Source organism: Eumetopias jubatus, unplaced genomic scaffold (assembly GCF_037043125.1).
Source record: "Eumetopias jubatus isolate StellerSeaLion01/CBP00866 unplaced genomic scaffold, mEumJub1_p1.0 scaffold_5, whole genome shotgun sequence".
NCBI classification, from domain to species: domain Eukaryota; kingdom Metazoa; phylum Chordata; class Mammalia; order Carnivora; family Otariidae; genus Eumetopias; species Eumetopias jubatus.
The window spans coordinates 26,733,911-26,748,607 of record NW_028274811.1 but is presented as its reverse complement, the minus strand read 5'-3'; the positions used below and the strand labels follow the sequence as shown (position 1 = coordinate 26,748,607).

The following is a 14,697-nucleotide window of genomic DNA, read 5'->3' as shown; positions in this document are numbered from 1 at the left end:
TCTACTGCTTCCTAACAAATCTTTGACTTTCTGAAAATAAGATTATAAAACACCCAATGTAATCAAAAATCAATGGGCTAAGCACCATTTTCTTAGGCTTTTTATTTATTTTTTTAGCAATCTCTACACCCAACACGGGGCTCAAACTCATAACCCCAAGATCAAGAGTCACATGCTCTTCCAACTGCACCAGCCAGGCACCCCTGGACTTTTATACTGTAGGCCCTGCCCAGTCCAGAAAAAGAGACAGTTATTCATTCTATATGGTGCTCCAGGCTGAACCATAAAAAGGTCAAATATGCAACTCCTTAATTTTACAGCAACCTCAGACACTCAAAGCAACAGAACTCTTGGGGTTCTGCTGCTCTGGTTACTTAGAAACCAACAAATAATGTTAGGTTCCTGATTTATAAAATAAACACATAAATGTCAACTATGCTTCTACGAGTACGCTTTCTTTCCTTGAGAACCTTGATTAAAGATCAAATCTACAAACAACAGTGACTCTCAGTATGCCTAAGATGAAAACCCCAAGAGACAAACTTTAAGGAACATATAAAATATAAAGGAATAAACAAGCCTTGCTTAAACAAAATCTGGACAAAATACATCCCAGTAGTTTGCATTAAATAAATGATACTGTTCATGCTATTTTATCTTTTTTTAAGTAGGGTCCACACTCAGCGTGGAGCCCAAAGTGGGGTTTGAACTCACAACCCTGAGATCAAGATCTGAGCTAGATCAAGAGTCAAAAGCTTAACCAACTAAGCCACCTAGGGGCCCCTGCTCATGCTATTTTAAAAAGCTATTTGCTTCTCACTCAAGCACACGAGACTAGGGATCAGGCCCTCTTTCTCAGCTGCTCACCTAGGTACTGCCGTATTAGGCAGATAATGGGCACTGAAATAGTTGAAGGGAAAGATGGACAAAGCAGAGAAATAAGTCATTTTAGGAAAAAAAACAAAAAACTCTACCTGGCTTTTAGCTGCTGCTCCAATTGAACGATTCTTAGGACCAAAAGAAATGCAAGCCCTAGGGGGGAAAAAAGACATTTAAGCATCAAACCTTACTGCAACATTACATCCAACAGGATTACATCGCCATAGCAAGGAACTTTTCTGAGTCTTAGCTAAAAAGCCACATATCGTAAAAGCACACAGGAAGTCTACGATTTTGACCTCTCCATTGAGTAAAACTGTCCATGAGAATGCCTGGCCTCTTAGAAAAATGGGAGTCCTGTCATTTAGATGTTGAAGTACAAGTCTGATGTGTTAACCATCTGTCTAGAATACTACAGACAGGTGATCTAGCCAATCTCCACTATTCTCTTATTTTTCAAGTCTGGTGCTCAAAATCCCAATACAAAATAATGTACCCTCTTACCAATACATCAATTAAATGTTCTTGCTTTTTCAAACAGCTTATAACTTGACCTAGAAAATAGTCTATAAACTATGAGAACTCTTGTCCGACTTTACCTATTAGTAAGAAATTTTCCAGCACTAGCTTCCAAGGACTCACAATTTTTTTAATTTCATTTTTTTTAGTAATCTCTACACCCAACCTGGGGCTCAAACTCACAACCCCAAAATCAAGAAGAGTCGCATGCTCCTCCCAACGGAGCCAGACAGGCGCCGCAAGGACTCACAATTTCCGACAATGAACTTCATTCCCCCTTATGAACACATTCTTCCAAATCACCAGTTCATACACTGCCTGCTAGTTTGATGTACTTGCAGCTTATTCTAGAAAGCAAAACTGAAATCTGCTCACAGGTATAACTACTTTAAAACACCATTTTTAAGCTTAAAAAGTCAGTTATATTGGAATTGATACTTTTACTAGCATGGTCCCTATGCTTCCCCATAGGTTTTTCATTCTAATTAATCCCTCTGGAGCCCTGCCCCACGTTCCCTCTACTCCCATGTATTTATCATCTCCCCTTCCAGTGGCTGCTTTCTTTCAAGCTAAAGATCTAATTCACCCCAAAGAACCCAAAATATCCTAAAAGACAAAACTAAATCCTAAACAGAGTCTATTTTCTCCCGAATCCAGTAAAACCTTCTCTTCTTCCTACTTTAATAATAACTGCACAAATTGCTATGTGTATTATCTCATTAAATCTTCAAAAGTACCCCACCATCTTATCCCTCTTTTGTAGGGAAAAAACTGAGTCCAAAAAGGTTTTAGTAAGTAAATTTATCCAGTGTCTCACAATCTGGAAGCAATGGAGTCAAGACTCTAGACCATTTCCCCATACTTTACACTCTAGCTTTGGTCCTTTCTATCTGCCCTAGATCCCTAGTTCTTCCAATTTAGAGTAATAAGCTCTGGAGCCATAATACCTAGGCCCAAAACTACATTAGATGATCTACTGAGAATTATTTTATTTAAATAAACTTACTAGCCCTGTGCAATCTGCCAGAATGCTAGGCCTCTCTGTGCCTCAGTGACCCTTTCCACCCAAATGGGTAAGAACCCCTGTGAGCCAATCTCCCAGAGCAGCTGCAAGTAGCTTTGCACTGTATAAATACGGCACAGTCTGGGATCTCATTAGATTTGCTCTGACCCCTAAACTCTACAGGCCCAAAATGTGCTGGAGCTAGCCTCTGAGAAACACAGGTAGTCAAGCTTAGCCTTTCTGCATATATATATATATATATATACATATATATATATACACATATATATATATACACATATATATATATATATACACACACATACACACACACACCCCTACTCACTAAAATTTTTTTTAAATATTCTCAATACTAAGTAAATGTCTCTCCTATCAAAGCTCATACTGCCCTTTAGGAAACTGCCAAACACAATCTTACCCACTCCTTTCACCCTCTCCATTCCAAAAAGGCCTTCTAACCTAAGCCTAATGATTGGTAAACTCACATCTTTTCTAAAAGCCACCAGATCCCACCAACACCTCAATCCCAACATAATTACAAGGCAAAGTTATTTATCTTCCATTGTATCCCGCAGCCCCTTCTTCAAACCTTCATCTCATCAAAACAACTGCTGGCTCTAACAATAAAAACACTAATGTTCCCAAGCTTATTATATGTCCTGTGGAAGGTTAATTTTCTATTCTACCCAGTAACTCTGAAGCGGTCTTACTTGTAATTACCTTTCAAACAAAACCCGTAACCAACAATAAAGCCCAGATGCCTTACTGTGGAACCTAAGGCCTTGTACCATCCCAATCCCAACCATACTTTCCACCTGCATCTCAGGCACAGTGAACCAACACAAGTTAGTCGTCCCATCTTCCTGCTTTGCTCAGACCACTTTGCCACCTGAAATGCTCTGGTCCTTCTATACCTCACTCATTCTCCAGCAGTATTACTCACTTTGTGAGGCCTTCCCAATGGCCCTCAAGTAAAACTCAAATCATTTTTATCTCTTAAAACTTACTAGAATTCGGGGCGCCTGGGTGGCTCGTCCTTAAGCGTCTGCCTTCAGCTCAGGTTGTGATCCCAGGGTCCTGGGATCAAGCCCCGTGTCAGGCTCCTTGTGCTCCCCGTTCAGCAGGAGGCCTGCTTCTCCCTCTCCCACTCCCCACTCCCCCTGCTTGTGTTCCCTCTCTCGCTGTGTCTCTCTCTGTCAAATAAATAAAATCTTTAAAAAAAAAAAAACTTACTAGAATTGGATACAGAATGCCTCCATCTCAATGAACATTCTATCATACAGTGCCTGTAGGTAATATTCTCCCCTGAAGTCTGGTAATATTTTTACTTAGTTTTAAAATCTACATCTGCCTTAACACTAATAAGAATTGCTTTGTACATCTTGAAAAGCTAAATAAAAGTTTGTCTCAGTTCAAATTATAACTGACCCTTGAACAACACTGATTTGAACTGTAGGGGTCCACTTATAACATGGATATTTTGTGATACGGTATTGTAAACGTACTTTCTCTTCCTCATTATAACATTTTTCTCTAGCTTACTTTATTATAAGAATATAGTATATAACACGTGTAACATACAAAATGTGTTAACCGTTTCTGTTGTCAGTAAGGCTGCCAGTCAACAGTACACTATGGTAATTAAGTTTTCAGTTAGTCAAGTTACACGTGGATTTTCGACTATGCGGGGGATTGTTACCCGTAACCCCAAAATTGTTCAAGAGTCAACTGTACTCATCCTTTTGTTGGCTCATATACGCACACACTACAGTTGCCACTTCTTACAAAATAATCGAGCATCACTACTGGAAAGTCCCATCTTTAGCACCCGATATAGTGGGTAGACAAGGCTGCAGACAAGGCCCAACTCCTGCAAGTATGGGGAAGGGCCACACCTTCCTTACCCTGTCATAAGAAAACATCAATATCCTATCACTACAAAGCAACTCTCACATTCTAAAAAAATTCTGTAACAGTATGCCTATTGTGCTGAAGAAAGAGATCCTTAGCATTTCCACTTGGCCATCAACTTTACTGATTTGAATACATGTGCAGTAAAAAGAGCTCAGACTGTAGAATCAGTATGGGTCTGTCCAAATCCCTTCTCCGCCTTTCTAGCTGTGTGAATTCTCTGTTGCTTAGTATCTCTGAAATTCTATCTGCTCAACTCTAACATGGGGAAAATTAGGGCATTGGCCTCAGCAGCAGAGGAGAGCAGGAGAAGGCCACGACAGTGGGAAGATGGTTCCTTCTCCTACCAACACACAGATCACTCTGATGAGAAGTCCAAGGATCATGCTAAAGAGAAAGGGGCCCCCACGGAGTGGAGCGAGAAGGATGGCAACAGGGATAAAACTCGGAAGAAGCAGAGCCCTAGCAGGGATGGCAGCAGCACCAGGTCCCGGTCCAGCTCTACCTCCAGCACCAGCACAGGCCTGAGCAATGCCTCAAGCTCCTCTTCTGTATCCAGCTGCTGGGGGAGTTCCAGCATGTCCTACAGCTCCAACTCCAGCAGCTCCTCTAGCTCAACCAGTACCTCTGGGTGTTGGCATGACAAAAGGTGGCATTCCAGCTCCAAATCCAAACCACCCAAAAGAGATGAAAAGTCCTTCCCCTAAACCAGCCAAGGTGTACATTGGGAGGCTCACTAGGAGTGTGGGCAAGGACCACATCAGGGAGATAGATATTCTCTTCTCCACCTCTGGGGAAATAAATAGGATTGGCATGCCTTTAAAAGGATGCCCCCCCAATAAATAAATAAATAAATAAATAAATAAATAAATAAATGGTTGTCCCCCCATCTTTCCAAAGGCTAAACATACATGGAGTCAGAAGATCCAGATGAAGCCGAGAAGGTGAGACATGGGACAGAGGACAAATCGATGACCAGAAGGTCACTACTACCACTGTGCTGGCTCCCAGGCCTACGCCGCCCCCCACGCAATTTAGCCCTCCCAGGAAAATGCTGCCACCACCCCCCACGTGGCACCAGTCACCAGGGAGGATGAGATTGAGTTCCCAGAGCGGCAGTCCCTCTGGCTGCTGCTGCCACCGTAGCCACTGCAGCTCCAATTCCTCCTGATAAACAGAGCCACGGAAGCTCTGTGCCCTGTAACTTCTATTGCATCCACTTCACTTTGGTCACCTTTCTAGCCAAAGGAGGACTGGTAAGAAACAAATTCCTCTCCCAGGAAAGGTTTTGAAGAGAGTAACTGAGACATACTCTCTGAAAGCAAAGTTCCTGGAGTGTTACTGGGTTGGGGTTGTGCCTATAAAGATGCTCTCCAGTGTGCTGGCTAGAAAGCTCCCACATTTTCAGTTTCTGAGAGAGTCAATTTGGTAGCAAAGCCAGCAGGGACAAACAGGGTGGCAGTGTGGCCCAAGCCTATGGGTATGACTTTCATTTCCACAAATGACCGGGGGCTAGTCTGCCGGCCTGATCATGGCCTTGCTTGTTGGTCTTTTCCTGAGAGTGTCTCGGGAAAATGCAACTGCTGTTCCTGCTAGCCTGGCCCTGCTCCCCTGCCCCGTCCTCTTTCAACCTCTAGGATCAAACACCCCATGTTAGTTACCGAAAATGGTTCTATTTTTACATGTACTCTTGCACACACACCCACATCTCAGGTCTCCCTTTCTCTCTAAAATTGGCGAGCAAGTTGAGAGCTAGCTCTGCAAGGTCATCACGGACCCCTCTGTTGCAGCTGTTATTCATGGGGGTCTTGCCGGTTACCCTGGCAACACGGAACACCGCTTTTTTGGCTTTTATTGTACAGTCAGTACTAGCAATTGTTTGCTTTGAGTTTTATAAACTTCTAGCATTTTAGGCACTGTTGTGTTTATACTTTGTTGTGCAGACTGAAAGGACTATGTTGAATAAACCAAGGATTTGAATGCAGATCGGGAAAAAAATAAATAAAATGGGGGAAATTACAGCACCTACCTCATATACCTGCTGTAAAAATTAAATGTGTTGATCTTTTTTTTTTTTTTTTTTTTAGAGCGGGGTAGGCACAGAGGGAGAAGAAGAGAGAAGTCTTAAGCAGGTTCCACACCCAGCACTGAGCCCAACGCAGTAGTAAGAATTGTTTTGTACATCTTGAAAAGCTAAAGAAAAGTTCAAATTATAGCTCAGACCTGACATCGTGACCTGAGGCGAAATCAAGAGTTGGACACTTAACCAACTGAGCCACCCAGGTGCCCGTGTCGATCCCCTTTTAAAGGGTTTATATCAGAAACTGGTGTATCATAAATAGTAAAATACTAGTCATTATTATTGCTCCACTGAAGCCCTGGTTTAAGTTTCATACAAAAATATACCAACTAGTTTGCTATGAAAGTCCTGCTTCACCTTCTCAAGCTATCCATTAAAATCCAGTTATCTTCAAAATCATCTACCTATGAGGAATAAAAAGTCCTACTTTCATTCACAAAGAACTGAATGAGGGTCAATATGTCAAACAGCACAAATTGAAGGGTTTTTAAAAATAAAAGCTTACACAAAGAAACCTAATATTTAAATGTGAAGAAAGGCCAAAAGATGAAGTCAAATATTAGAGCCTGTTTTAGAACCTAGTCCAGTGCTTTCTAGTTAGTATAAGCTCTACGCAAAAAATTAGAAAACAGAAAGTATGACAAAGAAAAGAAACATCTGTAATTCCACAACCACCACCCCCACCATGGACGGCCACCATTAGCATTTATCCTAAAAAAAAAAATAAGCTAAATACCCTCAATTCAGTTTGTCTCTCCTCAACATACGATCTGAAAAATCTTCAGAGGCTGAATTATTCCACTAGGATTTTTACATGGAACAAGATATTAAAAAGAAACTTACCTACTACTCCCCACTCACCAGCAACTTCCAAAATTTGCACACAGCATGCATCCAATCTTTATCTATGGCAGGAAGCCTCTCTTCCACCAAGCAGGTCAAGCTCCCATATGCTGGGCAGTGTGCTTAGCAACCTAAACTTGATTTTCCCAAATACTCAGAGAAAAGAACTATTACTGTCCAATTTTATAAATGAAGATCTGATTCAAATCAAGTTAATGCATCCAGAAACTAACTGGTAAATATAAGCATCCAAGATTCAAAATCAGGACTACTGGACTCTAAATCCCATATATACCTATTTTTGTACTGCCTGGCAAACCAATTAGATTCATTCCTACTTCTATACCTTCACTTAGACCATCCCAAACTTTGCATCCATGTATTTTAATCCCATGTGCTCAAGTCCCACCCCTGCCTTTCCTCTCACTCCACCCGCAACAGTGTAACCTCTCCTCTGCACTGACACCTTAAGTCTGTACTTAATAACCCATCCATGACTATCCTTATTCTATTTACCACTGCTTTGTATCATTCATATTGCTCAACAGAATGGTTACATCTCTAGACAGCAGGAATCTTTATCTTCCACTTCCTCTCTTTGCCACACAATTCCAATTCAATGCTGCTAAAAAGAGACACTTGCTAACTGACTGGCACTACTTGTCCTCCACTCCCAAATACAGGTTGGTATTACAGGAAGTTAATTCAAATTAAGTTCAAGACTCCCCTGTTCTAATCGTTAAGCCCTAGAAATAATCATCTTTTTAGGCCAGAGAATAACACTGTTCTCCCTTTCATGGGTAAGAGATACTACTGACCAAATATTTATGCACATTCTAATGGGATGTTCTGAACAGCTGCAATGAACACAGATCCTTAAAAGGCACAGTTTCATGTTTATAAGAATGTGTACAACTGCTCTCGGGATATTTATAACAGCTGCTGCTCTAATTCTCTTTCTTAACCTATATAAGAAAACGAGTTTATCGGAGAACCCACAATAATATTGAGACTATCAAATAAAAGATTTAAGCAAAACTGGCATGGAAAAAATTACATTAGTCAGAGTATCCTCTGCTTATTGCCTTAGCCCTGAACTAGAAAGTACCCCAAAAAACTGACATCAAACAGACCGAACAACAACTCATCAGTAAGATTTGCATATTAAAAGCTATAAATTATGAACCCTTCAAAGTTCAATAATTTTATTTTATTATCCCAACATACAGTCCATTAATGAGGAGGATTAATTTAAAAAATTTGTATTTTTTAGGTAGCAACAGCAAAACTAGAAAATACTTGGGCAATATCCACTGTGTCCGGCTTTATCTTAAACACTTTATATAGTTCCAGCCCATTATAATCTTCACAATGCCCAGTGAATCACTTATCTTCCTGTTATAAATTAACCCCTTAAATTTGTATAAAGTATCCTGGCAACAATACTTTAAGAACATAGAGTTGGGGGCGCCTGGGTGGCTCGGTTGGTTAAGCGACTGCCTTCGGCTCAGGTCATGATCCTGGAGTCCCGGGATCGAGTCCCGCATCGGGCTCCCTGCTCGGCGGGGAGTCTGCTTCTCCCTCTGACCCTCTTCTCTCTCGTGCTATCTCTCATTCTCTCTCTCTCAAATAAATAAATAAAATCTTAAAAAAAAAAAAAAAGAACATAGAGTTGACCCTTGAACAATACAGGTTCGAGATGTGTGGGTCCACTTATGCATGGATTTTTCAATACAAAACAGTAGTATAAATGTATTTCCTCTTAAGATTTTAATAACATTTTTTCTCTAGCTTACTTTAAGAATACAGTATGGAATACATATACAGAGTATGTGTCAATCGACCATTTACATTATAAGTAAGGCTTCTGGTCAACAGTAGGCTACTAGTGGTTGAGTTTTTTGGAGTCTCAAGTTTTTATACACAGGTTTTCAACTGCAAAGAAGTGAGTGCCCTAACCCCCACATTGATATACAGGGTCAACTGTATATTCTTTGCCCTAGCAAATTCACGTCTGGAACTCTGTCCAACAGAAATAAAAATATTAACAAGTAAATCCAAGCGTAAAAGACTACGGTTCAATTAACTATTCGTAATTACAAAAGTTAGAAATAACCTGTTTGGAAAAAAAAAAGTTTCAGCCATAATAAATATTACACATTTAAGAAAGTAGGTTCATTATTTACTGACTCTGAAAGAAGTCTAAAGTATACGTGAAAGAAAATTTACACAATATAGTATGATCCTATTTGTTTAAACATACCCACCCTCAACAATGTATGTTTGTAGAAGTCTGGAAAAAGGTACACAAGCATACACAGCAAACTGCAAATAATGAGAAGGACAAGAAACCTCAGCACTTTAGTGTTTTGTTACAACAAATATCTGAAGTCAAGAAAAAAATGTTTTAATTTAGGAAACCCAATTAAGAACCTAATGACAAAGTTATGTCGGTAAGTCCACAAATTTTGTATACAAGATTGTACTTCAGCTCTTAAATGATTCTAAGGAACTACTTTCATAACTTCTACAATTAAACATAGGAAGGAAAATGGTGTAAGCAATTTGAACTTTAGTTAACAAATCAACTTTCCTGTTCTTTGAATCCAAAAGCCTCAAGATCCTACTGCTGTACTTAGGTCTACACAACACGGAGAAACATTTATTTCATAGGAATACTTTTCTTGCACAAGTTAGGTATCAGATGTTAATCTTCCAGTTAACCAAAAAGTATGTACTTTCAGCTTTCGCTCTCTCAAGGGCAGCTAATAGACAATTTCATCTCTTCAAATTCCTAATATACTGTTTTATTAGGAACTAAGTCCATGAAAATAGTAATATAAACAATTCACACACAGAAATTAAGTAATTCATTTCTACCCTATAAATTCTTTTTGGAAAGTAGGGCCCAATTCTTCAGTAATGTTTGGCACTCCATTAACATTTTCATTCCAAAACTTTAAGGTTGTACCCTTTCTACTGTAATAATCCCACTAAAAATACGTTTCTCATCTTATTCCAAAGCCTATGATCAAATTCATCAACATGGATGCTCCTAAATTAAACCTCCAAAGTTTATCTCAAAGCCACCCACACTTCCCTCCCATGCTACTACACTAGTAGAGAACAACATCAACTCCCACATGGACTAAATACTGCCATAACCTAAGTAACACCCTGCCTCTTCTCTTCCCCTTCTCAGATAAATCCATTCTCCACGAAAAAAGACAAATCATTTTTTTAAAACTATGATCTTCTCAGGCAGCCAAGTCCGCCAAGCTCTTCTGAATGCCTCAGTCTTCCTCACTTGCTGTTCCTTCTGCCTTAATCAGCTCTTCCTTAGACCCACCCACCACTTCCATGTAAATTTCTACTCCTCCTCCAGGTCTCAACTTAAATGGCACTTCTTTAAGAGCACCTTTCATCTCCATCGTACATCCGATTTAAATTAGCACTCCCCAGTCATCGTATTCTGTACTATCCCATGTGGACCTTAACCAGGTAGTAATTACATGTTTGTTTAGCATCTGACTTTTTTCCACTGCCCATTCAATGATGGCAGGATCTTGCTTATTTGTTCAGAGTACCTCCCGTGCTTAGCACAGTGGCTGGCATATTGGAGGTACTCAGTAGTTGCTAAAATAAAGCAAGCCTGTATTTGGTGAAAAGTAAGAGTCTCTTCTGGACAAAAGTCAACCGGATCCTCAAAAACTGAATCCAAATACTGTTACAGCCACAATTTGAAATGAGGTACTTCCATCACAGCCAACCCTCCAGAAACTAAGTCTCACTTGCACTGTGACACTAAAGCAAACCCCCATCATAGTCTCTGTGTACCTGAAAAAAAATCCACTATTCCATAACTACTACAAAAATGAACTTTTCCATTCCCATATCCTACTTAGGAACTCCAAGAAAGAAATTTAAGCTAATCAAAATCATAGTTCAAAAATTACTTCAATGTATGGTATCCCTAGAAGTTCCTGGAAAATATAAAACATGGGGAAAACATAAAATCCCTTAAAGTATTTAAATAGTACTGTCTTATCACAATTATGTAATGTATCTGGTCACCCATCACCTAGTCATTGAGGCAAATTTAATTCCAATTTGAAAAGATTAAACTTTTTTTTATGGAATTCATGGTAAAACTGTTGTCTAAAAAAAAATGGAACATTAACAAAGAAAAGACAGGAACACCGTTAGTTGCAATATTGGGAATTCTCTTCCCTTTGGATGGAAATTATGTTCAAATCTAGGCAGGAAAGGACCAAAAAGTTAAATGCCTGACTCGGTGCACCACCCTTTTTGATTTCTTGGGAAAGACTATCTTTACAAATGAAAAAAACTTGAATCTGGAGAGGAAGACGATATCAAATGGAAAATTAATGCTTAACACTCAAAAACAAACTTCAATGATTAAAAAAAAAAGCTCAGTATACAGTACCTTCTCTGGAATTACAAATTAGAACATAAAACCCACTATTAAAAACTACAAATACAGGGGAGACTGGGTGTGACAGCTAATGAGTACAGGATTTCTTTTGGACTGAGGAAAATGTTTTTAAATTGATTGTGGGGCATAGATGCAGTTTTGTGACTTCAGTAAGAACAATAGAACTGTACGCTTTAAATGGGTTAACTGTACATTCTGTGAATTCTCTCTCAGTGAAACTATAACCTAATTGAGAAAGGGACATCAAACCACATTTTAGGATGAGATAGATTTTCAGGGAAGCGCCTGACCTAGGTCTAAAACAAGGGGCAAAAATTTTACAAGTGGAAGGGAAATGTTTTGAGTCTCTGGGCAGCAAAGATCACTGGAGGGAGCAACCTCATTTGGCTACCCAACTGCGAGAAGGGTGACCAAAGTTAGGGGGAAAAAATGGACCTTGGAACAGAAGCCCTTTAAGAGCCACGTGGCAAATAATGAGAACCTAGAAAATAAGAAGCTTCTTAAAAAGATTTTGCCCCAAAAGAGGATAATGGATTGAAAAGTAGCTCTATAGTAAAAAGGAGGACTCTCTACCCAAGGAAAGACCTGAGTGAGTCATGATTTTTTTAGAGCTGTGTCTATACTGGTCCCTTAACTTACTATAGGTTCTCTAGACGTCAAAGTGAGCCCCTGAGTCATTCATTAACAATTGCGGCCAACACCCTGGTTGAAATGTATTAACTGTGAAAGTGAAACGCTGTTTGGTGTAGACGCGCAGAGAATGAAAGGAGAGAATGACCCAACATAGTTCAACATACTGAAAAAATGTGAAAAACCAACGTGAACGCAAACGTATCAAGACGTTGACTTTACTAAGTACTTTTATGGTAGCTGTGCCTTCCATGCGGAGCCCGAGCCTCTGGTGCTCCGGCTCCCTCTCTTCCGGGTGCTGCCCCGCCCCCACTCACGTGGGATCCTGGCCGCTCCATCTTCAGACCGCCGGCAAACGCCAGGACCCATTTAATTCAGCTAACTTTTACTAAGCGCCTACTGTGTGCAAAGCTCCGAACTCTGTGGTAGGCTGAAGAAACGGCAGTAGCCCTGGGCCTGGACTCTGCCCTCTAAAAGAACTCGGTCCACTATACATCGCAGGCCTGCCTTCCCTCCAGCGCCTACCCATGCCCTCCGCTGATACGAATACCAGCTCAGAGCCTTCACTCAACCGGCAGGCCACCGAGAAAAGGTCTCGCCGCTGGCGCAAACCCTCACGGCGAGTCGCGACCACTAGTGATCTGACACCCAGCGGGGGTTCCTTACACACCGGACCCTCGGCTCGCAACCGAGGTGACTCCCCAGTTCGCGTTCCCCAAGCCGCAAGGGTCGCAGACCAGAACAAGCGCTACCTCCCCACCCCCCACCCCCCCGGTGCACGCGGCCGGACTGGCCCACACTCACGGCGTGCAGCGGTCGCTGTACTCATTAGCGATCGTCTCGATGCCGCCGGCGCGGGCCACAGCGACGTAGCAGCTCTGGAAGCCCAGGTCTATGCCCACCACCGACATGGCGCCGGCTACAGTTCGGGCTCGAGCCCAGGTCCGGCCGGCGAAACAGGACACGGACCCCGGCGGGGCTGGCGCGCGGAGTGCGGGCCGCGTGGACCGGGGGGCCGGGGCTAGCAGGGGACGTGAGGGAGTCCTCGCAGGAAGTCCCTGGAAAGGGAGCGGCAGCGGAGAGCGCTGCTCAGGCCGGCTCCGGCTCAGCGGCCGCAGATGGGGCGCCGGTAGCGGGGGCGGAGAAGATCTCGAAAGATCTCGTCGCGACGAGAGTAAAGCTGTAACGCGAGAACTGCGAAGGAAAGGAATGTTCTCGCGAGACCCCGGCTCAGACGCTTTTCCCTCTGAGGTTCCGCCCCTAATTACGACAAGAGTACGTCACGTCCAGGCAAGAAAACCTGGGAAGGGACCCAGCGGCTGAAAGATGGTTGGGAGGCCAATTGAGCCTGCGCACAGAACCTGCCGCAGCGACTCCCCACGGCGGCAAAAAGCAGTGGGGCCCCTCCCTTTCCAGAAGAAAGTAGGAGAGCCAGCTGGAGGCAATATACTGAAGAGGCGCCGTTGGCCTACTTCCGCCGGTTTTCTTTATCAAAGAAACTTCCGGTGATGGGCCCTCTCGCGCCAAATTTGTGTTAATCTTCGAAGTCCTGAGAGCCCTCCCCTCTGGTCCCTAGGGTACGTCCGCGGGTAGAGGACAAGGCCGCCCTTGGAATGTGGCCCCGAGGAGGGCCTTAGGTAGGGGCTCTCTCGAAGTCCCAGACAGCGCCCTCTCCGGCTGAGGGCAGGAATCCTCAGTCCCACCGCCGTGGGGTTTTTTTCCTCTCAGCCTTGCTTCGCCGTTCTCTAAGCCGCTCGCGTCCTTAGAGCCGACGGAGGGGCCAACATGACTTAAACCTTGAAATCCCCAACACGTTTCTAAGCACCTGTCCTGAGCTGAACGCAAAGAGACACAGATGGATGACACGCTACCTAGGTCGCTTCAGACCGGCCAGTAAGTGACAGGCTTACTCGAGGCTATTGCACCTTAAACTTTAGGGCACCTCACTTCCGGAGTGTTCCAGGAGCAAGCAGGAAGCCCGCTTGCCATCGGAAAGCATCTCTATATAATAAGAATTTCTGATAAATTGAAATGGTCTCAGTGGGGGGGATCTGGATCTCCCAAGTCTCCAGTAATTTTTGTGATTTTTTTTGTCCTACATATTTATTTTGTGACTTTATTTTTTTAAGGGTATAAGTGTATAAGCTTCAACCCTCCCCACACCTGAATCCCACCGATCACGAGGATAGCTAAAAAAGCAAAAGGAATTCCAGTTTACGCACAAAATGGGGGAGATGAGGAGGGCTTTCCAGAAAGCAAAACCTGCTTTCAGGTTGTGAACAAAAAAAAAAAAAAAAAAAAGCAATAGCTAGTCTGAGTTGCTGAGAGCTTCTGTATTGCTGGAACGTAGACTGA

At 42.3% G+C, this 14,697-nt stretch overlaps 1 protein-coding gene and 1 pseudogene across 2 annotated transcripts in view; one reads left to right on the top strand and one right to left on the bottom strand.

Annotated features, from left to right (window-relative positions):
- Nucleotides 1-14,697, bottom strand: part of HSPA4 (heat shock protein family A (Hsp70) member 4) — a 71,152-nt gene that overhangs the window by 34,381 nt on the left and 22,074 nt on the right. The window contains exons 1-2 of one of the 2 annotated variants that reach the window (XM_028103517.2): nt 13,147-13,500; nt 975-1,032 (exon numbers count right to left, since the gene is read on the bottom strand). In XM_028103517.2, the coding sequence (XP_027959318.1) occupies nt 975-1,032; nt 13,147-13,253 (165 nt within the window). In that variant the 5' untranslated portion in view covers nt 13,254-13,500. Of the gene's footprint in view, nt 1-974; nt 1,035-13,146; nt 13,501-14,697 lie in introns of those variants that run through there. The other variant, XM_088023261.1, reaches the window with a different exon arrangement.
- On the top strand, nt 4,664-5,504 carry LOC114209464 (uncharacterized; annotated as a pseudogene).